General features: G+C 41.9%; 1 protein-coding gene across 1 annotated transcript in view; it reads right to left on the bottom strand.

Moving 5' to 3' along the window:
• LOC138363465 (uncharacterized) overlaps positions 1-24902 on the bottom strand; it is a 46912-nt gene extending 22010 nt beyond the window's left edge. The window contains exons 1-2 of the mRNA XM_069322709.1: positions 24884-24902; positions 20709-22099 (exon numbers count right to left, since the gene is read on the bottom strand). Of these exons, the coding sequence (XP_069178810.1) occupies positions 20709-22099; positions 24884-24902 (1410 nt within the window). The remainder of the gene's footprint in view (positions 1-20708; positions 22100-24883) is intronic.
• Between the last annotated feature and the right edge of the window lie 2104 nt (positions 24903-27006).

Here is a 27006-nt window from a genome sequence, read left to right as displayed (position 1 = left end):
ACCTAGTAGCTAGAATGCAGTACTTGGCAACTATGCAAGGGGCGATTTGCCTAATAAGCCAAGTTTTCCTGAATTTATATATTTTTAATTTTTTTTTCTTATGAATTGATAAAGCTATCCATTTCATTATGTATGAATTCAGTATTTTTTTATTTGAGTTAAAACTAAGGTAGATATATGTCCTAACCAAATCAAGCCTACCTAACTTAATCTAACCTACCTTTACCTAACCTAATGTAACATAACTTCGCCAATCATTTATGTTCTTAATATAATATAATAATAATAATTCAAATAAATTTGTTTGAAATATAGAAAATTAATTTTCTATATTTTTTCTATATTTCAAATTAACGTACATATTTTTAATATATGTTAATTTGTTGAAAATATAGAAAATCACTCGGCCTATTAGGCAAATCGGGGCTTGCATAGTAGACCGAGAATTGCGTTCTGGCTACTAGGTACGACATACATATATATATATATATATATATATATATATATATATATATATATATATATATATATATATATATATATATATATATATATATATATATATATATATATATATATATATATATATATATATATATATATATTGGTAGCAGTCTTTCCTGTAGACATATATTATTAAATATGACCGAAAAAAGTAAAATTAATAATTCTAACACGAATTTTCTCAATATTTCTTATATTTCTTTTCACTGTTGATGGTAACTGAAAAATCAATTCTCCAAAATTCATTTTTATTTCTAGTCTGACGCGAGACTTGAAAGCGTTTCGTAATAACTTTTTACATTTTCAAAGACTTCAGTTTACACACACACAACTATAACTAAACAGAGTTTAAACAGCTTCAATTTTATACCTGCATTTGGGTGAGGTGATATGTTACAACAGTTTTGGATGAGGTGAAAACAAACTTTCAACACAAGACAGAACACGAAACAATGGGTATAATATTTTGTAAGTTAAAGGGAAGAATGGAAGTAACTGCAAAGGGCCTATTGGCCCATATTTCTTGATGTTTCTATATTGGTGCGGAGTCTTGAAGTGGGTAGAATATAGTTGTGCATTAATTGGCTGTTGATTGCTGGTGTCGACTTCTTAATGTGTAGTGCCTCGCAGATATCAAGCCGCCTGCTATCGCTGTATCTATCGATGATTTCTGTGTTTTTTGTTAAGACTTCTCTGGTGATGGTCTGGTTGTGGGAAGAGATTATATGTTCCTTAATGGAGCCCTGTTGCTTATGCATCGTTAATTGCCTGGAAAGAGATGTTGTTGTCTTGCCTATATACTGAATTCTTTGAGGCTTACAGTCCCCACGTGGGCATTTCAAGGCATAGACGACATTGGTCTCTTTTAAAGCGTTGTGCTTTGTGTCTGAAGAGTTTCTCATGAGTAAGTTGGCCGTTTTCTTGGTTTTATAGTAAATCGTCAATTGTATCTTCTGATTTTTGTCTGTAGGGATAACGTTTCTATTAACAATATCTTTCAGGATCCTTTCCTCCGTTTTATGAGCTGTGGAAAAGAAGTTCCTGTAAAATAGTCTAATAGGGGGTATAGGTGTTGTGTTAGTTGTCTCTTCAGAGGTTGCATGGCTTTTCACTTTCCTTCTTATGATGTCTTCTTATGATGTCTTCTTATGATGTCTAAACAAAAAACACCAATCACCATTCATCACATACAGTCACCCAAAATAAATAAATAAATAAATAAATAAATAAATAAATAAATAAATAAATAAATAAATAAATAAATAAATAAATAAATAAATAAATCTAAATATCGCCCAACAAAAACCTTCAAACTGGCAAACTAAAACTAGAAATCCCAACAAAAAACTACATATCGCCCAACAAAAAAAAAGAGATATTTCCCAACGAAAAAGCAACAAATAGCGACAAATATTGCTGCAGCAATATCAACAATGGTGTCCTCGGATCAATCGTGCATGAATTAATCAGTGATCATGCTGCCGTTCTCAGTTCATACTCCATAAATCATGTCAAACCCCGAAGTTTTGAAATAAAAAAATAATCACTCCATGGGAATTTACAAATGCACTTCAAATACTGTATTTTTTTAAATTGTGTAATTCATATTCTTTTACCATCGCTAATGTATTATAGAACATTGAGTATTAAATAACAGCTTTCTGTGACACTATGTGAAATCCACAAGACCCAAAACAGCTAGCAAGGGACTCAGCAGAACAGAATAAAACACACGAAACAACTAATATCCTTAACTTATTTTGTAAAGCCAGCCTTAAGGATTAGAGACTTAAAGCCAGCTTTAAAGACTTAAAGATTAGAGAGCAAAGTGATCAACTATGTAACCAATTCTGGGAGCATTTTTTTACAAGGCATCAATCATGCAACATCAGCATCCCAAATGTGGACCAAAATCGACAAGATTTCACATCCTCACACTCCTCAACCAGTTCACCACTCGCCTGCACACTGTGACGCTATGTTGTTGGGGATATGTGACCATATCCTATAGAGAAATATGTATTAGTTACCGCTTATACCGTCCCCCAGTTAAAATACAAAAATCCACCCACGATAGGCAAGGCTACGCCTCCTTGAGAGGCTGACATGATATAATTCACCATAATATACAATACCCCATTGGCTGAGCGGCCAAGGGGGGGTTGTATATTTTTTTAATAAACAGTCCTAGCGCTAAGCTAAGAATGTTGAATCGAAGCCTGAAGCAGCAAGCATTATATAAATATTACCGGAACAGAAATGTATATTCTCCAAATAAATAATTAGATAGGTTATCTGCCAGAAGTGCCGGACCAACAAGTCTGTAGTGGATATGTGGGCCTGTGGACTGCTCTAAGCAACGGCTTGTTGTATCAAATTATCACAAGTCGATAGTGATAATTTTTTCGGGAGTTCTTGTACTTTCGAGGAGTAGAAGAACTTCCGAAACCCTTTGCAGCCATGCTCCAGGTATGCTCCTATGCTCCAGGGTGTCGTCCTAACCGCTGCAGGAGCAGGAACTCATCCTACTGCTACTGAGAGATCAGCAGCAGTGGTACCACACAGCTCTTGACACAATCTGTGTAACTGTTAACATAGGTCTAAAGTAGCCGCTTAAGGCCACATGAACCAAGGTTAATAAAACCATAAATACAGCTACAGATTCTTAATTTTCGGTGGCCGGGTGGCGACGAGGTCTTGACCAGGTCGTTACGCCAACAGTTAAGACGCTTGTAAAATCTCCATAAACTCTGGAATGCAGCTATCCAATCAATTTTGCACTTAACATGCTTCATAACCAAGTGCGGAACTACCCTTAAACACACACACACACACACACACACACACACACACACACACACACACACACACACACACACACACACACACACACACACACACACACACACACACACACACACACACACACACAAACACACACAGGGGCCTCGTAGCCTGGTGGATAGCGCGCAGGACTCGTAATTCTGTGGCGCGGGTTCGATTCCCGCACGAGGCAGAAACAAATGGGCAAAGTTTCTTTCACCCTAAGTGCCCCTGTTACCTAGCAGTAAATAGGTACCTGGGAGTTAGTCAGCTGTCACGGGCTGCTTCCTGGGGTGTGTGTGTGTGGTGTGAAAAAAAAAATAGTTAGTGTAGTTAGCAAACAGTTGATTGACAGTTGAGAGGCGGGCCGAAAGAGTAAAGCTCAACCCCCGCAAACACAACTAGGTGAAAACAACTAGGTGAAACACTCACACACACACACATACACACACACACACACACACACACACACACACACACACACACACACACACACACACACACACACACACACACACACACACACACACACACACACTGACCAAAGAGCCAGAGCTCAACCCCAGCAAGCACAACTAAGTGAGGGACACAAAAACACACACACACACACACACTCGAAGTAAAGTTGGAACAACGCCAAATAAATCAGGCAAAAATCCCAGGTGGTGAATTACCTTGGCGCTCCCACTGATAACAGGATAATGTTTATTAATGACAAACATTAATTTCTCCGGAAATCGGAAAGCGAGATAACAAACTGTTGAGGCTAGAATTTATGACCGTGAAACAGTTGTCTTATTTCTAGCCAAGTTGTTGAAACGCGGCCCCTCCACCCCAGGGCCCTCACTGATGACCCCTCGTTGTTACTGGTGACCTCTCGTTGTTACTGGTGACCTCTCGTTGTTACTGGTGACCTCTTGTTGTTACTGGTGACCTCTCGTTGTTACTGGTGACCTCTCGTTGTTACTGGTGACCTCTCGTTGTTACTGGTGACCTCTCGTTGTTACTGGTGACCTCTCGTTGTTACTGGTGACCTCTCGTTGTTACTGGTGACCTCTCGTTGTTACTGGTGACCTCTCGTTGTTACTGGTGACCTCTCGTTGTTACTGGTGACCTCTTGTTGTTACTGGTGACCTCTCGTTGTTACTGGTGACCTCTCGTTGTTACTGGTGACCTCTCGTTGTTACTGGTGACCTCTCGTTGTTACTGGTGACCTCACGTTGTTACTGGTGACCTCTCGTTGTTACTGGTGACCTCTCGTTGTTACTGGTGACCCCTCGTTGTTACTGGTGACCTCTTGTTGTTACTGGTGACCTCTTGTTGTTACTGGTGACCTCTCGTTGTTACTGGTGACCTCTTGTTGTTACTGGTGACCTCTTGTTGTTACTGGTGACCTCTCGTTGTTACTGGTGACCTCTCGTTGTTACTGGTGACCTCTTGTTGTTACTGGTGACCTCTCGTTGTTACTGGTGACCTCTCGTTGTTACTGATGACCCCTCGTTGTTACTGGTGACCTCTCGTTGTTACTGGTGACCTCTTGTTGTTACTGGTGACCTCTCGTTGTTACTGGTGACCTCTCGTTGTTACTGGTGACCTCTCGTTGTTACTGATGACCCCTCGTTGTTACTGGTGACCTCTCGTTGTTACTGGTGACCTCTTGTTGTTACTGGTGACCTCTCGTTGTTACTGGTGACCTCTCGTTGTTACTGGTGACCTCTCGTTGTTACTGGTGACCTCTCGTTGTTACTGGTGACCTCTCGTTGTTACTGGTGACCTCTCGTTGTTACTGGTGACCTCTCGTTGTTACTGATGACCCCTCGTTGTTACTGGTGACCTCTCGTTGTTACTGGTGACCTCTTGTTGTTACTGGTGACCTCTTGTTGTTACTGGTGACCTCTCGTTGTTACTGGTGACCTCTCGTTGTTACTGGTGACCTCTTGTTGTTACTGGTGACCTCTCGTTGTTACTGGTGACCTCTCGTTGTTACTGATGACCCCTCGTTGTTACTGGTGACCTCTCGTTGTTACTGGTGACCTCTTGTTGTTACTGGTGACCTCTCGTTGTTACTGGTGACCTCTCGTTGTTACTGGTGACCTCTCGTTGTTACTGATGACCCCTCGTTGTTACTGATGACCCCTCGTTGTTACTGGTGACCTCTTGTTGTTACTGGTGACCTCTTGTTGTTACTGGTGACCTCTCGTTGTTACTGGTGACCCCTCGTTGTTACTGGTGACCTCTTGTTGTTACTGATGACCTCTTGTTGTTACTGGTGACCTCTCGTTGTTACTGGTGACCTCTCGTTGTTACTGGTGACCTCTCGTTGTTACCGGTGACCTCTCGTTGTTACTGGTGACCTCTTGTTGTTACTGGTGACCTCTCGTTGTTACCGGTGACCTCTCGTTGTTACTGGTGACCTCTTGCTGTTACTGGTGACCTCTCGTTGTTACTGGTGACCTCTCGTTGTTACTGGTGACCTCTCGTTGTTACTGGTGACCTCTTGTTGTTACTGATGACCCCTCGTTGTTACTGGTGACCTCTCGTTGTTACTGGTGACCTCTCGTTGTTACTGGTGACCTCTTGTTGTTACTGATGACCTCTTGTTGTTACTGATGACCTCTTGTTGTTACTGGTGACCTCTCGTTGTTACTGGTGACCTCTTGTTGTTACTGGTGACCTCTCGTTGTTACTGGTGACCTCTCGTTGTTACTGGTGACCTCTTGTTGTTACTGGTGACCCCTCGTTGTTACTGGTGACATCTCGTTGTTACTGGTGACCTCTCGTTGTTACTGGTGACCCTCTCGTTGTTACTGGTGACCTCTCGTTGTTACTGGTGACCTCTCGTTGTTACTGATGACCTCTTGTTGTTACTGGTGACCCCTCGTTGTTACTGGTGACCTCTTGTTGTTACTGGTGACCTCTTGTTGTTACTGGTGACCTCTTGTTGTTACTGGTGACCTCTCGTTGTTACTGGTGACCTCTCGTTGTTACTGGTGACCTCTTGTTGTTACTGGTGACCTCTCGTTGTTACTGGTGACCTCTCGTTGTTACTGGTGACCTCTCGTTGTTACTGGTGACCTCTCGTTGTTACTGGTGACCTCTCGTTGTTACTGGTGACCTCTCGTTGTTACTGGTGACCTCTCGTTGTTACTGGTGACCTCTCGTTGTTACTGGTGACCTCTTGTTGTTACTGGTGACCTCTCGTTGTTACTGGTGACCTCTCGTTGTTACTGGTGACCTCTCGTTGTTACTGGTGACCTCTTGTTGTTACTGGTGACCTCTCGTTGTTACTGGTGACCTCTCGTTGTTACTGGTGACCTCTCGTTGTTACTGGTGACCTCTTGTTGTTACTGGTGACCTCTCGTTGTTACTGGTGACCTCTTGTTGTTACTGGTGACCTCTCGTTGTTACTGGTGACCTCTCGTTGTTACGGGTGACCTCTTGTTGTTACTGGTGACCTCTTGTTGTTACTGGTGACCTCTCGTTGTTACTGGTGACCTCTCGTTGTTACTGATGACCCCTCGTTGTTACTGGTGACCTCTCGTTGTTACTGGTGACCTCTCGTTGTTACTGGTGACCTCTTGTTGTTACTGGTGACCTCTTGTTGTTACTGGTGACCTCTCGTTGTTACTGGTGACCTCTCGTTGTTACTGGTGACCTCTTGTTGTTACTGGTGACCTCTCGTTGTTACTGATGACCTCTCGTTGTTACTGGTGACCCCTCGTTGTTACTGGTGACATCTCGTTGTTACTGGTGACCTCTCGTTGTTACTGGTGACCCTCTCGTTGTTACTGGTGACCTCTCGTTGTTACTGGTGACCCTCTTGTTGTTGCTGGTGACCTCTCGTTGTTACTGGTGACCTCTTGTTGTTACTGGTGACCTCTCGTTGTTACTGGTGACCTCTCGTTGTTACTGGTGACCTCTCGTTGTTACTGGTGACCTCTCGTTGTTACTGGTGACCTCTCGTTGTTACTGGTGACCTCTTGTTGTTACTGGTGACCTCTCGTTGTTACTGGTGACCTCTCGTTGTTACTGGTGACCTCTCGTTGTTACTGGTGACCCTCTCGTTGTTACTGGTGACCTCTCGTTGTTACTGGTGACCCTCTTGTTGTTGCTGGTGACCTCTCGTTGTTACTGGTGACCTCTTGTTGTTACTGGTGACCTCTCGTTGTTACTGGTGACCTCTCGTTGTTACTGGTGACCTCTCGTTGTTACTGGTGACCTCTCGTTGTTACTGGTGACCTCTCGTTGTTACTGGTGACCTTTTGTTGTTACTGGTGACCTCTTGTTGTTACTGGTGACCTCTCGTTGTTACTGGTGATCTCTCGTTGTTACTGATGACCCCTCGTTGTTACTGGTGACCTCTCGTTGTTACTGGTGACCTCTCGTTGTTACTGGTGACCTCTCGTTGTTACTGGTGACCTCTCGTTGTTACTGGTGACCTCTCGTTGTTACTGGTGACCCCTCGTTGTTACTGGTGACCTCTCGTTGTTACTGGTGACCTCTCGTTGTTACTGGTGACCTCTCGTTGTTACTGGTGACCTCTCGTTGTTACTGGTGACCTCTCGTTGTTACTGGTGACCTCTCGTTGTTACTGGTGACCTCTCGTTGTTACCGGTGACCTCTCGTTGTTACTGGTGACCTCTCGTTGTTACTGGTGACCTCTCGTTGTTACTGGTGACCTCTCGTTGTTACTGGTGACCCCTCGTTGTTACTGGTGACCTCTCGTTGTTACTGGTGACTTCCTGTTGTTACTGGTGACCTCTCGTTGTTACTGGTGACCTCCTGTTGTTACTGGTGACCTCTTGTTGTTACTGGTGACCTCTTGTTGTTACTGATGACCTTTTGTTGTTACTGGTGACCTCTCGTTGTTACTGGTGACCCCTCGTTGTTACTGGTGACCTTTTGTTGTTACTGGTGACCTCTCGTTGTTACTGGTGACCTCTCGTTGTTACTGGTGACCTCTCGTTGTTACTGGTGACCTTTTGATGTTACTGGTGACCTCTCGTTGTTACTGGTGACCTCTCGTTGCTACTGGTGACCTCTAGTTGTTACTGGTGACCCTCTCGTTGTTACTGGTGACCCTCTCGTTGTTACTGGTGACCTCTTGTTGTTACTGGTGACCTCTTATTGTTACTGGTGACCTCTCGTTGTTACTGGTGACCTCTTGTTGTTACTGGTGACCTCTCGTTGTTACTGGTGACCTCTCGTTGTTACTGGTGACCTCTCGTTGTTACTGGTGACCTATTGTTACTGGTGACCTCTCGTTGTTACTGGTGACCTCTCGTTGTTACTGGTGACCTCTCGTTGTTACTGGTGACCTCTCGTTGTTACTGGTGACCTCTCGTTGTTACTGGTGACCTCTTGTTGTTACTGGTGACCTCTCGTTGTTACTGGTGACCTCTCGTTGTTACTGGTGACCTCTTGTTATTGGTGACCTCTTGTTGTTACTGGTGACCTCTCGTTGTTACTGGTGACCTCTCGTTGTTACTGGTGACCTCTTGTTATTGGTGACCTCTTGTTGTTACTGGTGACCTCTCGTTGTTACTGGTGCCCTCTCGTTGTTACTGGTGACCTCTTGTTGTTACTGGTGACCTCTCGTTGTTACTGGTGACCTCTCGTTGTTACTGGTGACCTGTTGTTGCTACTGGTGACCCTCTCGTTGTTACTGGTGACCTCCTATTGTTACTGGTGACCTCTCGTTGTTACTGGTGACCTCTCGTTGTTACTGGTGACCTCTCGTTGTTACTGGTGACCTCTCGTTGTTACTGGTGACCTCTCGTTGTTACTGGTGACCTCTCGTTGTTACTGGTGACCTCTCGTTGTTACTGGTGACCTCTCGTTGTTACTGGTGACCTCTCGTTGTTACTGGTGACCTCTCGTTGTTACTGGTGACCTCTTGTTGTTACTGGTGACCTCTCGTTGTTACTGGTGACCTCTCGTTGTTACTGGTGACCTCCTGTTGTTACTGGTGACCTCTTGTTGTTACTGGTGACCTCTCGTTGTTACTGGTGACCCTCTCGTTGTTACTGGTGACCTCTCGTTGTTACTGGTGACCTCTCGTTGTTACTGGTGACCTCTCGTTGTTACTGGTGACCTCTCGTTGTTACTGGTGTCCGTCTGTGGTGGTAAAAAATCATGCTTTTTCTGAAAATTTTAGTTTTTCATGTGTTTTTCATGTGAGGGAAATCTTCGAAACCTCTTTACCGATTGCTTTGAAATTTTGACACATTGCATTCGAATAGGCGCGTCTTTTAATATATCTATTATATACATGCCTCACCTGTGACAGGAAAAAACATGCTTTTTTTGAAAAACAGCGCCATCTGTTGGACGTAAGAGCAACACACGCTGTAATCTCCGAAAGTTCTTCACCGATTGCTTTGAAATTTTGACACAACGTTGCATTCGAATAGGCGCATCTTTTAATATAACCACTATATAAATGCCACCCCTCTGACAGGTAAATACATGTTTTTTTTTTAAAACATCGCCATCTGTTGCACATAATGGCAACATGCTCGCTATACTAAATATGTCACGAATTCCATTTCAATGTTTCCGATTGCATTGATAAATTTTATTTTCATAGATTTTGATTTATTTTATTTTTTATTGAATTATTTTGTGACATTGTGTTGGAATTTAGCTGTGTTGTTTACCATACCGTTCATTTCGAAAGTATAAGTATAGATGCCACACCTGTGACAGGTAAAATTATGCTTTTCTTGAAAAACAGCGCCATCTGTTGCATGTAAGAGCAACACACATGCTATACTAGATATGTTACAATTTCATTTCAATGTTTCTGATTGCTTTGATAAATTGAATTTTCATAGATTTTGATTTATTTTCATTTTGATTTAATTATTTTGTGTGAATTGCATTGGAATTGAGCTGAGTTGTTTACCATACCGTTCATTTCGTGAGTATAGTTTATTTTTTTTTTCATATTTTCATTTCATTTTTTAACTGTTTTTCTTATATTTCAGTGATAGGAACCTCAGATCACTTGATGTTCCCAATTTTCTGATGGTAACCTTGGACCATTTGGGAAGGCATCGGACGAGGGAGTGGGGAATGGTGGGGATGACGAGGGGACGGAAGTGAGAGATGGTGGGGAGGACGAGGGGACAAGGGAGGGGATAATGGTGGGGAAGGACGAGGGGACGGGGGAGTTTGGGAGAACATAAGAACATAAGAACAAAGGTAACTGCAGAAGGCCTATTGGCCCATACGAGGCAGCTCCTATCTATAACCACTCAATCCCACTCATATACTTGTCCAACCCGCGCTTGAAACAATCGAGGGACCCCACCTCCACCATGTTACGCGGCAATTGGTTCCACAAATCAACAACCCTGTTACTGAACCAGTATTTACCCAAGTCTTTCTTAAATCTAAACTTATCCAATTTATACCCATTGTTTCGTGTTCTGTCTTGTGTTGATATTTTTAATACCCTATTAATATCCCCCCTGTTATGTCCATTCATCCACTTGTAAACCTCTATCATGTCACCCCTAACTCTTCGCCTTTCCAGTGATTGCAACTTAAGCTTTGTTAATCTTTCTTCATATGAAAGATTTCTAATTTGGGGAATTAACTTAGTCATCCTACGTTGGACACGTTCAAGTGAATTTATATCCATTCTATAATACGGCGACCAAAACTGAACTGCATAATCTAAATGGTGCCAAACCAGAGCAAGATATAGCTTAAGAACCACACCAAGAGTCTTGTTACTAACGCTTCGATTAATAAATCCCAGTGTCCTATTCGCCTTATTACGAACATTCATGCATTGATCCTTTTGTTTTAAATTCTTACTAATCATAACTCCCAGATCCCTTTCGCAATCCGACTTCGCAATCTCAACACCATCTAGCTCGTATCTTGTAACTCTATCATCATTACCTAGCCTCAGAACTTTACATTTATCAGCATTAAACTGCATTTGCCAATCCTTTGACCATTTCAAAACCCTATCTAGATCAACTTGAAGTGATAGTGAGTCCTCCTCCGAATTAATTTCCCTACCGATTTTCGTATCATCGGCAAATTTGCAAATGTTGCTACTCAAACCTGAATCTAAATCATTTATATATATTATAAACAACAGCGGTCCCAGGACAGAGCCCTGAGGTACTTCACTAACAACATTATCCTACTCTGACTTAACCCCATTTATACTAACTCTCTGTTTCCTTTGGAATGGACCTGGTGACTCTAGTAGGAGCCCTGAGGACAGAGTTGGACTCTCTGCGGGAGGAGGTGCGTCAGCTTAAAAAACAACGAGAAGTAACGAAGGAGGAGACCAGCAGTAAAGGGACCTCGTCTTGGAGAGTTGCGAAAGACAGGGGCCTTAAGAAGACTTTGATAAAGCCGCCTTCAAACGCCATAGCAACTTCAAATTCATTTGACGTTTTGGAGGACGAGTGCTGTGGAGAGACTGTGGATCGCGCAAAAGGGAAAGCAACGAAGAGAAAGGAAGCGCAGGCCCCTCAGAAAGTAAAGGAAGTACCTAAGCAAACATTAGTTGTGGGAGATTCCCAGATAAGGTATTTGGATAGAACGTTTTGTGCTAGAGATAGGGGGAACAGGTTAAGGGTTTGCTATCCCGGAGCTGGCATTGGTGATATTATAAACAACATGAATGATATTATGGCTGGTAATGGGAACAATCCCATTATTTGCATTAGCGTGGGAGGAAATGATGTTGGTCGAGTCAGGAGTGAGGAACTGATTCAGAGGTATAAAACAGCCATAGAGTTAGTTAGGAGCAAGGGAGGAATCCCGATCATATGTGGCATTCTTCCAAGAAAGGGAGTGGGAAATGAATGGATATCGAGGGCACTTGGTGTCAATTGCCGGCTGGAAAGATATTGCAAATCAAATGCAATATCTTTCATAGACAACTGGGAACACTTCTATGGAAGAAATGAAATGTATGCTCGTGATGGGGTGCATCTATCGAGAGCTGGGGTTGTTGCTGTTGCGAACTCGCTAGAAGAAGTGGTTAGAGGTGTTTGTTTGGGTTTAAACTGTTAGTAGATAGAGGTATGGGAATTGATTTGGAGGAAGGAGGTAATAAAAGTATGTGTTTGTGGGAGAAAGGAATTGGCAAAACGATCAGGGAAAGAGAAGGTCCGCAAAATAACAATTCACTTAGGGTATATTACACTAACAGTAGAAGTCTAAGAAATAAAATTAACGAATTAAATGCTCTTGTCTGCACAGAAAAAATAGATATTATTGCACTTACCGAAACGTGGATGAATGTAGAAAATAGAGAACTATTAGCTGAATATCAAATATATGGATTTAAACTATTTCACACAGATAGATATATTAGACGAGGAGGTGGAGTAGCCATATATGTTAGGGACAATTTGAAATGTAGTCTCAAAGAGGGAATCAAAACAGAGCCACACACAGAAACTATTTGGATTGAATTAAACGAAAAAGCTAATAATATTATAATAGGAGTAATATATAGGCCACCAAATTTAGACAGAATGGAAGCAAAGCATCTATGGGATGAAATATCTAGAGCATCTAGATCTAACAGTATTTATGTCATGGGTGACTTTAATTTTAGCGGAATAAACTGGTTGAACAAAACAGGGAATAGTGAAGCAGAAGATTTTCTAGAATTAATTGACGATTGCTTTCTTACGCAACACATTAAGGAACCAACACGGGAAAATAATATTTTAGATTTAGTGTTAACTAACAGGGAAACGCAAATTAATGACATCGAAATAGGGAGTGAGCTAGGGAGCAGTGATCACAAAGAAATCAGATTTAGCATAGAATGGAATAGACCAGTAGGAGAAAATTCTGTTAAAGTGCCAGATTTTCGAAAAGCTGATTTTAATAGCCTAAGAAATTTTTTGGGTCAAATTGATTGGAAAGGCTTGGGTATGGGGTGTGGGCCGGTCTTGGAGCGAGACATGAACCCAGCGATAGGTGACTTAAATGGGGATTTCGATGTGGATTCAATATATAACTTATTTAATAATATTCTAAACAAAGCACAGGAACGTAGTATACCATACAAATTGAATAGATCGTATACTAATGACCCAAAGTGGATAACAAAGAATTTGAAGAACCTTATAGGTAAAAAGAGAGCTTGGTACAAAAGGATTAAAAATGGGGAGGTCACTTTAGAACAGGAATTCGTACAACTGGTTAGAAATGTTAAAAAAGAGATAAGGAAAGCAAAAAGAAACTATGAAGTTCGCATAGCAGGGCAAGCAAAGACAAATCCTAAAGGGTTTTTTCAGTTATATCGTACTAAGACTAGGGAAAGGATAGGTCCATTAAAAACTGAGACAGGTCAAATAACAGATAGTGATGAAGAGATGAGTAGTATTTTTAATAAATATTTTGTATCTGTATTTACTAAAGAGGAACTTAACAATATGCCTTCAGCCGAACAAGTCTATGTGGGTGGGGACGAGGACAGGTTGACGAGTTTAGCAGTTACCAGGGAGGATGTTCTTAAACAAATAGTAAAACTCAAACCAAACAAATCCCCAGGGCCGGATGAAGTGTTTGCTAGGGTGCTTAAAGAATGCAAAGAGGAGCTTTGTGACCCACTGTCAACCATATTTAATAAATCAATAGAGTCAGGCAGAGTGCCAGAGTTTTGGAAAGTTGCTAATGTGATACCAGTTTTTAAGAAAGGAGATAGATCACTTGCGTCTAACTATCGACCAATTAGCCTAACGTCTATTGTGGGAAAGTTACTCGAATCTATAATAGCAAATAAAATTCGTCTTCATCTTGAAAAACATAAATTAATAATTGAGTCGCAACATGGTTTTATAAATGGCCGTTCATGTTTAACAAATTTGTTATCTTTTTATTCTAGCATTGTTGAGGCAGTTGATAGTGGTAAGGATTGCGATGTTGTATACCTTGACTTTAGCAAAGCTTTTGATACAGTGCCACATGAAAGACTGATTAAAAAAATAGAGTCTCATGGTATTGGGGGTGCTATATTAAGCTGGATTAGGGCATGGCTATACCAAAGGAAACAGAGAGTTAGTATAAATGGAATCAAGTCAGAGTGGGAAAATGTTGTAAGTGGAGTGCCTCAAGGCTCTGTCCTGGGACCTCTGTTGTTTATAATATATATAAATGATTTAGATTCAGGTTTGAGTAGCAACATTTGCAAATTTGCCGATGATACGAAATTCGGTAGGGAAATTAATTCGGAGGAGGACTCACTATCACTTCAAGTTGATCTAGATAGGGTTTTGAAATGGTCAAAGGATTGGCAGATGCAGTTTAATGCTGATAAATGTAAAGTTCTGAGGTTAGGTAATGATGATAGAGTTACAAGATACGAGCTAGATGGTGTTGTGATTGCGAAGTCGGATTGCGAAAGGGATCTGGGAGTTATGATTAGTAAGAATTTAAAACAAAAGGATCAATGCATAAATGTTCGTAATAAGGCAAATCGGACACTTGGATTTATTAATCGCAGCGTTAGTAACAAGACACCTGGTGTGGTTCTCAAGCTATATCTTGCTCTAGTTAGGCCCCATTTAGATTATGCAGTTCAGTTTTGGTCGCCATATTATAGAATGGATATAAATTCACTTGAACGTGTCCAGCGTAGGATGACTAAGTTAATTCCCCAAATTAGAAATCTTTCATATGAAGAAAGATTAACAAAGCTTAAGTTGCATTCACTGGAAAGGCGAAGAGTTAGGGGTGACATGATAGAGGTTTACAAGTGGATGAATGGACATAACCGGGGGGATATTAATAGGGTATTAAAAGTATCAACACAGGACAGAACACGAAACAATGGATATAAATTGGATAAGTTTAGATTTAGGAAAGACTTGGGTAAATACTGGTTCAGTAACAGGGTTGTTGATTTGTGGAACCAATTGCCGCGTAACATTGTGGAGGTGGGGTCCCTCGATTGTTTCAAGCACGGGTTGGACAAGTATATGAGTGGGATTGGGTGGTTATAGAATAGGAGCTGCCTCGTATGGGCCAATAGGCCTTCTGCAGTTACCTTTGTTCTTATGTTCTTATGTTCTTATGAATAGCCATGCCCTAATCCAACTTAATATAGCACCCCCAATACCATGAGCTTCTATTTTTTTAATTAGTCTTTCATGTGGCACTGTATCAAAAGCTTTGCTAAAGTCAAGGTACAAAACATCACAATCCTTACCACTATCAACTGCCTCAACTATGCTGGAATAAAAAGTTAGCAAATTTGTTAAACATGAACGGCCATTTGTAAAACCATGTTGCGAGTCATTTATTAATTTATGTTTTTCAAGATGGAGACGAATTGTATTTGCAATTATTGATTCAAGTAACTTTCCCACAATAGACGTTAGGCTAATTGGCCGATAGTTTGACGCAAGTGATCTATCTCCTTTCTTAAAAATTGGTACCACATTAGCTACCTTCCATGATTCTGGCACTCTGCCTGACTCTATTGATTTATTAAATATGGTAGACAGTGGCTCGGAAAGCTCCTCTTTGCATTCTTTAAGCACCCTGGCAAACACTTCATCCGGCCCTGGGGATTTGTTTGGTTTTAGTTTTTCTAATTGTTTAATTACATCCTCCTTGCTAACTACTAAACTAGTCAACCTGTCCTCATCCCCACCCACATAGACTTGTTCGGCTGAAGGCATATTGTTAAGTTCTTCTTTAGTAAATACTGATATAAAATATTTGTTAAAAATACTACTCATCTCCGTGTCATTATCCGTTATTTGACCTGTCTCAGATTTTAATGGACTTATCCTTTCCCTAGTCTTAGTTCGATATAACTGAAAAAACCCTTTAGGATTTGACTTTGCTTGCTCTGCTATGCGAACTTCATAGTTTCTTTTTGCTTTCCTAATCTCTTTTTTAACATTTCTAACCAGTTGTATGAATTCCTGTTCTAAACTGACTTCCCCATTCTTAATCCTTTTGTACCAAGCTTTCTTTTTACCTATAAGGTTCTTTAAATTATTTGTTATCAACTTTGGGTCATTAGTATTCGATCTATTCAATTTGTATGGTATACTACGTTCCTGTGCTTTGTTTAGAATATTCTTAAATAAGTTATATATTAAATCCACATCGAAATCCCCTTTTACGTCACCTATCGCTGGGTTCATGTCTCGCTCCAAGACCGGCCCACACCCCATACCCAAGACTTTCCAATCTATTTGACCCCAAAAATTTCTTAGGTTATTAAAATCAGCTTTTCGAAAATCTGGCACTTTAACAGAATTTTCTCCTACAGGTCTATTCCATTCTATGCTAAATCTGATTACCTTGTGATCACTGTTCCCTAGCTCACTCCCTATTTCGATGTCATTAATTTGTGTTTCCCTGTTAGTTAATACTAAATCTTAAATATTATTTTCCCGCGTTGGTTCCTTAATGTGTTGCGTAAGAAAGCAATCGTCAATTAATTCTAGAAAATCTTCTGCTTCACTATTCCCTGTTTTGTTCACCCAGTTTATTCCACTAAAATTAAAGTCACCCATGACATAAATACTGTTAGATCTAGATGCTCTAGATATTTCATCCCATAGATGCTTTGCTTCCATTCTGTCCAAATTTGGTGGCCTATATATAACTCCTATTATAATATTATTTGCTTTTTCGTTTAATTCTATCCAAATGTTTTCTGTGTGTGGCTCAGTTTTGATTCCCTCTTTGAGACTACATTTCAAATTGTCCTTGTCTAATATATCTATCTGTGTGAAATAGTTTAAATCCATTTATTTGATATTCAGCTAATAGTTCTCTATTTTCTACATTCATCCACGTTTCGGTAAGTGCAATAATATCTATTTTTTCTGTGCAGACAAGAGCATTTAATTCATTTATTTTATTTCTTAGACTTCTACTGTTAGTGTAATATACCCTAAGTGAATTGTTATTTTGAGGCCCTTTTCTTTCCCTGATCATTTTGCCAATTCTTTTCTCCCACGAACACATACTTTTATTACCTCCTTCCTCCAAATCAATTCCCATACCACTATCTACTAACAGTTTAAACCCAAACAAACACCTCTAACCACTGGTTCCAACGAGTTCGCAACAGCAACAACCCCAGCCCTCGATAGATGCACCCCATCACGAGCATACATTTCATTTCTTCCATAGAAGCGTTCCCAGTTGTCTATGAAAGATATTGCATTTGATTTGCAATATCTTTCCAGCCGGCAATTGACACCAAGTGCCCTCGACATCCATTCATTTCCCACTCCCTTTCTTGGAAGAATGCCACATATGATCGGATTCCTCCCTTGCTTCTAACTAATTTAATGGCTGTCCTGAATCTCTGTATTAGTTCCTCACTCCTAACTCGTCCAACATCATTACCCCCTGCACTAATAAGGGAGGGTGGGGACGAGTGGATGGGGGGAATGGAGAATGGTGGGGAGGACAAAGGGACAGGGGAAGTGGGGCATGATAGGAAGGAAGAGGAGATGGTGGAGTGGGGAATGGTAGGGAGGACTGGGGTACAGGGAAGGTTGCTGTGGCTCAGCAACGTGTGTGTACCACATACATAAACAGAGACACATGCGTGCATTGACACATACATGCGCATACCTACATACATGCAACACAAGCAAGCATACACAACCATACATATCATGCAATAATACATGCCGAAGATGACACCCCCAACAATATATGAAAACTTTCATTAAAATAACATTATTCCAGGGAGGACACAAGAATAAGGAGTAACTACAGCAGCCGATCTTCTGAGAACTATTCCTCAAATCCGTTCCCAAATTCGCTTAATGGAAATTATGGGCTACATTAAGACCAGTGAATGCTGATCAGGATTAGATGACAATGCTTCCTTGTCAAATAGCCCCAGTGAATGCCTTGTCAGATAATGGCATCAAGTTACCCCTTTTGTGAGTGAGTGTGGGTGTTTGTGTGTGTGAGTGTGGGTGTTTGTGTGTGTGAGTGTGGGTGTTTGTGTGTGTGAGTGTGGGTGTTTGTGTGTGTGAGTGTGGGTGTTTGTGTGTGTGAGTGTGGGTGTTTGTGTGAGTGAGTGTGGGTGTTTGTGTGAGTGTGGGTGTTTGTGTGTGTGAGTGTGGGTGTTTGTGTGTGTGAGTGTGTGTGTTTGTGTGTGTGAGTGTGTGTGTTTGTGTGTGTGAGTGTGGGTGTTTGTGTGTGTGAGTGTGGGTGTTTGTGTGTGTGAGTGTGGGTGTTTGTGTGTGTGAGTGTGGGTGTTTGTGTGTTTATGTGTGAGTGTGGGTGTTTGTGTGTTTATGTGTGAGTGTGGGTGTTTGTGTGTTTATGTGTGAGTGTGGGTGTTTGTGTGTGTGAGTGTGGGTGTTTGTGTGTGTGAGTGTGTGTGTTTGCGTGTGTGAGTGTGTGTGTTTGTGTGTGTGAGTGTGGGTGTTTGTGTGTGTGAGTGTGGGTGTTTGTGTGTTTGTGTGTGTTTGCTCATCTATTTGTACCCACGTGTTTGAACTGGCATGATTGAGCTGTAATGCTCTTCTTGCCACGGGTTGTCCATTTTGTGTGTGTGTGTGTGTGTGTGTGTGTGTGTGTGTGTGTGTGTGTGTGTGTGTGTGTGTGTGTGTGTGTGTGTGTGTGTGTGTGTGTGTGTGTGTTTTACTGGATATTATGAAAATTTTGTGCACTTATTATTTGTTTGAAATGCTATATTGATTAATGTATTAGACCATTTCAATTTATTGTGGACACTTGTCAATAAATATCTCACGACAAGGACTTTTGGGGCCGTCCATTTGAACAGATTTTTTTATTATTATTATTAATTGCTGTATTTTGAACAAGTGAAGAGCTGTGCAGATCACTGAGTATAAGTGTTCTCTGAATCCATTGCACTTTGCAGGAACGGAAATTATTCATGATTTCGTTTGCAGGATTTCATCTGTTTTTTTTTTAAATTGCACTAAAGGTGATTTTGTGCGTTGAAGTTTTTACTTCATGTGTTAGTGATGTGAAGAAACATCATTGTTATTCTAAATAACTATTCAAAATGTTTTAGTTCTTTCGATACTGAAACAAAAAAATATTGAACAATTAAATGACGGAAAATGAAACAAAACAATGTTAACATAGTGTGCAAATTAAGAGTCAGCAGTTGAGAGAGTTGTGTGTGTCACACTTCCTTAGGAAACACAAGTCAAGTACCAGGTAATTGAATTCTACAGTCAATAAAGCATCCCTTTATCTCAGAAAATTAATGATAACCTTAAGTCTAGAGCAAAGTTTACCATGCGTTTCCCGCTGACAAGTCGCCTTATTTACAGCTCAGACTCACTATACCACTAAACACTATAACACTACAATATATCACTTATTCTTAAACTGCCTTTTCTTTCAGTTATATTAATACACAATCATTATATACCAACTGATGCTTTCACCTGGACTCGTTATTTCATTAAGCTTAAAGAAGACAGTTCTGCTGTTAATACATGCAACACAACAGGTTGAGACCAGGCAGCAAGTTGTAATGAACTCGGAAAACTACACCCAAACTACTTCTTGAGTAATGCCAGCACGAGCAGTTTAATTGACCAAGATTAACATTACTCGGCTCTCAAGGGTTACATCCATTAGAGAGTAATAGAACTCCTGCTATATTGCTTGGATGCTTATATCAATGACGAATGTCGCTTTATAATCCATTATCAAGTCGCGAATCCGCGGGATGATGTAGGCCTATAATTCTCCCCATTCGTGGCCTACAATATTCCCTTCTTGAGGTTATCTTGAGATGATTTCGAGGCTTTTTTTTTAGTGTCCCCGCGGCCCAGTCCTCGACCAGACCTCCACCCCCAGGAAGCAGCCCGTGACAGCTGACTAACACCCAGGTTATTTTACTGCTAGGTAACAGGGGCATAGGGTGAAAGAAACTCTACCCATTGTTTCTCGCCGGCGCCTGGGATCGAACCCAGGACCACAGGATTACAAGTCCAGTGTGCTGTCCGCTCGGCCGACCGGCTCCCGTCATTCCCTTCCCTTCATTCAAAGTTACCACTGGCCTGATATATATAAATATCAAGGTCATTTGAGGAATATATGTTGTGTATCTGCAAGTCGAATGGATTTTTGCAGGCCTATTTAAGGCCTTTTGAAGGCCAAAACCTTCCTTTTGAAACGAGCCCAAGGAAGGTTTTAACTCGGATCAACGTGAGTTGTATATTAACGGCCCCGAGTCGATGGACCAGTTTTGTATGTAAATTGAAAATCCGGAGTCCTTATACGTAAGCTCAAAAGGCAGTTTGTATGCAAATTCCTCAGTAATTAGTGTCGTCATCAAAGCATTTGAGGTGAGCCCTGCAGGGGCCGGGGACTTGGCCTAACAAAAGGGTGCCAACCCCCCTGTGACGAACCATCGTGATGAACCAGTGTGATGAACCACGGTGATGAGCCACGGTGATGAGCCACGGCGATGAGCCAGTGTGATGAACCAGTGTGATGAACCAGTGTGATGAACCAGTGTGATGAACCACGGTGATGAGCCACGGTGATGAGCCACGGCGATGAGCCAGTGTGATGAACCACGGTGATGAAACAGTGTGATGAACCACGGTGATGAAACAGTGTGATGAACCACGGTGATGAACCAGTGTGATGAACCAGTGTGATGAACCACAGTGATGTATCAGTGTGATGAACCACGGTGATGAACCAGTGTGATGAACCAGTGTGATGAACCAGGGTGATGAACCAGTGTGATGAACCAGGATGATGAACCAATGTGATGAACCACGGTGCTGAACCAGTGTGATGAACCACAGTGATGAACCAGTGTGATGAACCACGGTGATGAGCCAGTGTGATGAACCACGGTGATGAACCAGTGTGATGAACCACGGTGATGAACCAGTGTGATGAACCAGTGTGATGAACCAGTGTGATGAACCAGGGTGATGAACCAGTGTGATGAACCAGGGTGATGAACCAGTGTGATGAACCAGGGTGATGAACCAGTGTGATGAACCACGGTGATGAGCCAGTGTGATGAACCAGTGTGATGAACCAGTGTGATGAACCACAGTGATGAACCAGTGTGATGAACCACAGTGCTGAACCAGTGTGATGAACCAGTGTGATGAACCACGGTGATGAACCAGTGTGATGAACCAGTGTGATGAACCAGTGTGATGAACCAGTGTGATGAACCACGGTGATGAGCCAGTGTGATGAACCAGTGTGATGAACCAGTGTGATGAACCAGTGTGATGAACCACGGTGATGAACCAGTGTGATGAACCAGTGTGATGAACCAGTCTGATGAACCAGTGTGATGAACGAGTCTGATGAACCAGTGTGATGAACCAGTGTGATGAACCAGTGTGATGAACCACGGTGATGAACCAGTCTGATGAACCACGGTGATGAACCAGTGTGATGAACCACGGTGATGTATCAGTGTGATGAACCAGTGTGATGAACCAGTGTGATGAACCAGTGTGATGAACCAGTGTGATGAACCAGTGTGATGAACCACGGTGATGTATCAGTGTGATGAACCACGGTGATGAACCAGTGTGATGAACCAGTGTGATGAACCAGTGTGATGAACCAGTGTGATGAACCAGTGTGATGAACCAGTGTGATGAACCAGTGTGATGAACCAGTGTGATGAACCAGTGTGATGAACCACGGTTATGAACCAGTGTGATGAACCAGTGTGATGAACCAGTGTGATGAACCAGTGTGATGAACCAGTGTGATGAACCACGGTGATGAACCAGTGTGATGAACCACGGTGATGAATCTGGAAGAGGGGCAGACAGCTAATGTGGGTCTACACACGTGTACCCACCCTGGCTGACACCTAAGGTAGCACATATATCACTAACTCCATGACCCCTTAATTGACTCGAACCCAGGTCGCCAGGGGTCTGCCCATCAACAGCACTCGTACTCTGTCTTGTCTGTCCCGGCGATCATCTATTAGATAGATCACATGGCCAATTAGCACTTATAAACAATCGGTGATGCAGTGGTCTGAGTACCAATGTCGTTGATGATAAGACTAACTGGTTGCCTGGGTTCGAATCTCCGGGAGATTATAGAGTTAAAAATGATATATAGATTTCAGAGATAGATTCTCATCATAGGTACTTTAATCTCATGACGAACAGCACTACCAGAGAAAATATGTACTTTTTCAATTAACTCAAAAGCTTCGGAGAATGTACTTCATACGATCATACACACGACTACAGGTACAGAGTGTACCTCTGTGATTGTACACACGAGTACAGGTACAGAGTGTACCTCTGTGATAGTACACACGAGTACAGGTACAGAGTGTACCTCTGTGATAGTACACACGAGTACAGGTACAGTGTGTACCTCTGACGAGAGTTCACATTAACATACAAATATGACTCATTAGCACTGGTGGTACACCTGCAGCACTGGTGGTACACCTGCAGCACTGGTGGTACACCTGCAGCACTGGTGGTACACCTGCAGCACTGGTGGTACACCTCCAGCACTGGTTGTACACCTGCAGCACTGGTGGTACACCTGCAGCACTGGTGGTACACCTGCAGCACTGGTGGTACACCTGCAGCACTGGTGGTACACCTGCAGCACTGGTGGTACACCTGCAGCACTGGTGGTACACCTGCAACACTGGTGGTACACCTGCAGCACTGGTGGTACACCTGCAGCACTGGTGGTACACCTGCAGCACTGGTGGTACACCTGCAACACTGGTGGTACACCTGCAACACTGGTGGTACACCTGCAGCACTGGTGGTACACCTGCAGCACTGGTGGTACACCTGCAGCACTGGTGGTACACATGCAACACTGGTGGTACACCTGCAGCACTGGTGGTACACCTGCAGCACTGGTGGTACACCTGCAGCACTGGTGGTACACCTGCAGCACTGGTGGTACACCTGCAGCACTGGTGGTACACCTGCAGCACTGGTGGTACACCTGCAGCACTGGTGGTACACCTGCAGCACTGGTGGTACACCTGCAGCACTGGTGGTACACCTGCAGCACTGGTGGTACACCTGCAGCACTGGTGGTACACCTGCAGCACTGGTGGTACACCTGCCTGACGTGATGTTTTTCTGGGAAACTTTCAGTGGAAAGTTTCCCAGAAAGGGAAACTAAACCTCCTTGAGTTACTAGAATGTAAACCCCCTCTTCTTACGTCTTCACTATATACTATCTTCACTGTATATGCAATCATCAGCACCATAACCATCTCCACCACTCATTATCTTCATTACTGTAATTTACTTCCCACGGCACTCAGAAAAGTTCACAGAAAACTCTACGGAAATCACGCGCCCGATTTATTTGAAGACCCTATGATGACTTCTTATATGGACTGTGAAGACCATATAAGACTTCGTAAATTCAAGGCCGAGCGTCTAGCCTCCAACTTTGCGCAAACAATATATACATAAGTATGTATTATATTATCTTTAACTATTAGAGAGAAGGTCTATTTGCGCCAAATTAAAAAAACAGACGCTTGGGGCCAGCCTCACGAAAAATATGTAAGGGGGGGGGGGGAATGGTCTAGGGGTAAGGAAAGGAAATAGGCCGGTCGGGGGGGGGGGGGAATTGAAGGGGGGGATTGGGGGATTGGGGGGGATTGGTGGATGTTGCGACTTCCCTGGAGTTTTTAGTTAATCTTAACTAAAATTTAGGGGGGGGGGGAGGTTATCTTGAGATGATTTCGGGGCTTTATCGTCCCCGCGGCCCGGTCCTCGACCAGGCCTCCTTTTTGTTACACAACCCCCGGGAAGCAGCCCGTAGCAGCTGTCTAACTCCCAGGTACCTATTTACCTGCAGGTGCATCAGGGTGAAAGAAACATTTTGCCTATTTGTCTCCGCCTCCACCGGGGATCGAACCCGGAACCTCAGGACAACGAATCCGAAGCGCTGTCCACCTAGCTGTCAGGCGGGAGGGTAAGAAGATGGGGTAAATGAGGGGTGGGAGGGTAGGGAGGGTAGGGAGATGGTGGGGGGGGTTGGTTGGAAGGTAGGGGGTGATGGGGAGGGTAGGAAGATGGGGAGGAATGGGGGAGAGGGTAGGCAAATGAGGGTGAGCGAAGGGGAGGGAGGATGGTTGGGAAAAGTACAAAGTGGAGGAGATAAAAGGGAAGAAGAGGATGGGGAGATTGGAAAAAGAGGGGGTGAATAGGGGGGGGGGGATACAGGGAGACCGGGCACAGCGGGGTACCCACACTAGTATACCCATACACTAGTATACCCGCACTAGTATTCCCATACACTAGTATACCCATACACTAGTATACCCATACACTAGTATACCCGCACTAGTATTCCCATACACTAGTATACCCATACACTAGTATACCCATACACTAGTATACCCATACACTAGTATACCCATACACTAGTATACCCATACACTAGTATACTCATACACTAGTATTCCCATACACTAGTATACCCATACACTAGTATTCCCATACACTAGTATACCCATACACTAGTATACCCATACATCAAAATACTCGCGTATTATATCTTGAAATGAACTTGCTTCTCTATTTACAATGGCTCTCGTGAGGCATCATGACACAGTTGCCAGGTGTAGGGCACTCAACACGTGGCTCGCAAACTGCACCAGAACCGCTTTGGCAGTCTTTCTGATCTTCATTCTGAACATTTGGCAATGGCAATTCAGTCTTATAGTTGTGTGTAGGCCATTGATATAAGAGGCTATGTATTGTTCAACACTTTATATATTTTTCACGTTAAATAAATAACAAATTTAAAAAATCGTCTTTAATTCACTTCACTGGATTCTAAACTACAGACACGTAGGTTGGTGCAGTTTGTTTAAGGGGGAAGTATACAGTGTGCGAGGCAATATATGTATCCCGCCGGGAGGTTGGCCCTTTCTCTCTAGTTCATGGCTTGAGAAGTATCGGCTAAATTACGTACCATGCCATGTTTATTGAGGAGTAAGTTACAGGAGTGGCTTCTGGGAAGTCTAAAGGTTCGGGGCTTAGTGCGTCTTGGAGTCTCTCTGGCTTTTTACGGAACAGTTTCAAACTAGGAACACCTTGCTGGGGCGAGGGTGGGAGTGTTTGGTCTGAGGTTGGGCTCTTGTGAACCTTTCGGAGAGCTGGGAACACCACAGGAGTTTTTTTGAGTTATTTAGAATAATGTACTCCTGTATATAGACCAGTACTTAAGTCAGCTCTCAGTGTATTCACCAAGCAACGGGGTATAGCTCTCTGTTTATTTATGAGAGTTGAACAGCCCGCTCTCAAAATAAAGGTTATGTGAACATTGAACAGATGCTCGTTAAACCAGCAAAAACGTCCGATATTATGCAATCCGTCCTCCAAACAAAGACCCAAAGTCCATTCCATGCACCCGCCAAACCCCCAGTTTATGAATGAAAAACGGTTTACACACGACTAACAACTGATGACGTTCGAACACTTCCGGAACAAGTTCTTCACTGACGAATTTTGTTCGAATCACAACGCTGTAAATGCTTCACCCACGTACTACAAATACAAATAATCGCCAACAGAACCTAAACACCTAACCTAACTTAACCAGTGAATAAATATGCACAATATGCAAATATATTATAATATTAATTTATATTTGAGAAAATTCCTGTTTTGAATGAACAGCATGTTAAAATTTATGACTGCGTTTTTGGGGTCGTCCGCTGGATGGAATGGACTTGATCCGAGAACGGGTTGTTTTATGAATAAAAAACACTTTAACACCTGTCCTCAGGCCAGGTTTGTTAAAACAGCGTCTCCTAGGACGCATTATTTGTGCACTGTGCATGAAAAATAAGTTTCTTCTCCTGTATAAAGTAATATTACATATTAAAGTCTATATATAGTTAGGGGTAGGTTAGGTTAGGTTAGGTGTTTAGGTTAGGTTAGGTGTTTAGGTTAGGTTAGGTGTTTAGGTTAGGTTAGGTGTTTAGGTTAGCTTAGGTGTTTAGGTTAGCTTAGGTGTTTAGGTTAGGTTAGGTGTTTAGGTTAGCTTAGGTGTTTAGGTTAGGTTAGGTGTTTAGGTTAGCTTAGGTGTTTAGGTTAGGTTAGGTGTTTAGGTTCTGTTTGTGATTATCTGTATTTGAAGCATTTAAAGTATTGTGGTTCGAACAAAGGTTGTCAGCGAAGCACAGTTCGAAAAAAATTTGAACGTAAGTAATCGTGGATAATGTATAATATATTTCAGTTCATAAACAGGTGAACAGCGACCGATTTCAAGGGATTTTGACCATTGTGTTTATGATGAAGGGATGAATAATTTACAGTGTCCCTAGAAAGTTATACTGTTGTGAATAATATTTTAAGTTAGGACAAAAATATGCCATTAGCTAATTGTAATAATTTATATATAAGCTATATTTAATTAATTTATAAGATAATAATTAAATTAGCGAACATTTAATACACGGGGAGTATGTATATAGAATTTTTGTATGTTTTTAGGGAAAAATGAATAAATTTATCTCGATTTTTTTAATAATTAATCTTGTGCTTCGAAGCGGTAAAGATTTCAAGTATACATCCAATAATACATATATATATATATATATATATATATATATATATATATATATATATATATATATATATATATATATATATATATGTATGTATAAGTATATATTAAAAATTTTATGTAGATAATTAA

Source organism: Procambarus clarkii, chromosome 1 (genome assembly GCF_040958095.1).
Source record: "Procambarus clarkii isolate CNS0578487 chromosome 1, FALCON_Pclarkii_2.0, whole genome shotgun sequence".
In the NCBI taxonomy this organism is placed as follows: domain Eukaryota; kingdom Metazoa; phylum Arthropoda; class Malacostraca; order Decapoda; family Cambaridae; genus Procambarus; species Procambarus clarkii.
Note: the sequence above shows the minus strand (reverse complement) of the source record. Positions and strands in the feature narration are given on the sequence as shown.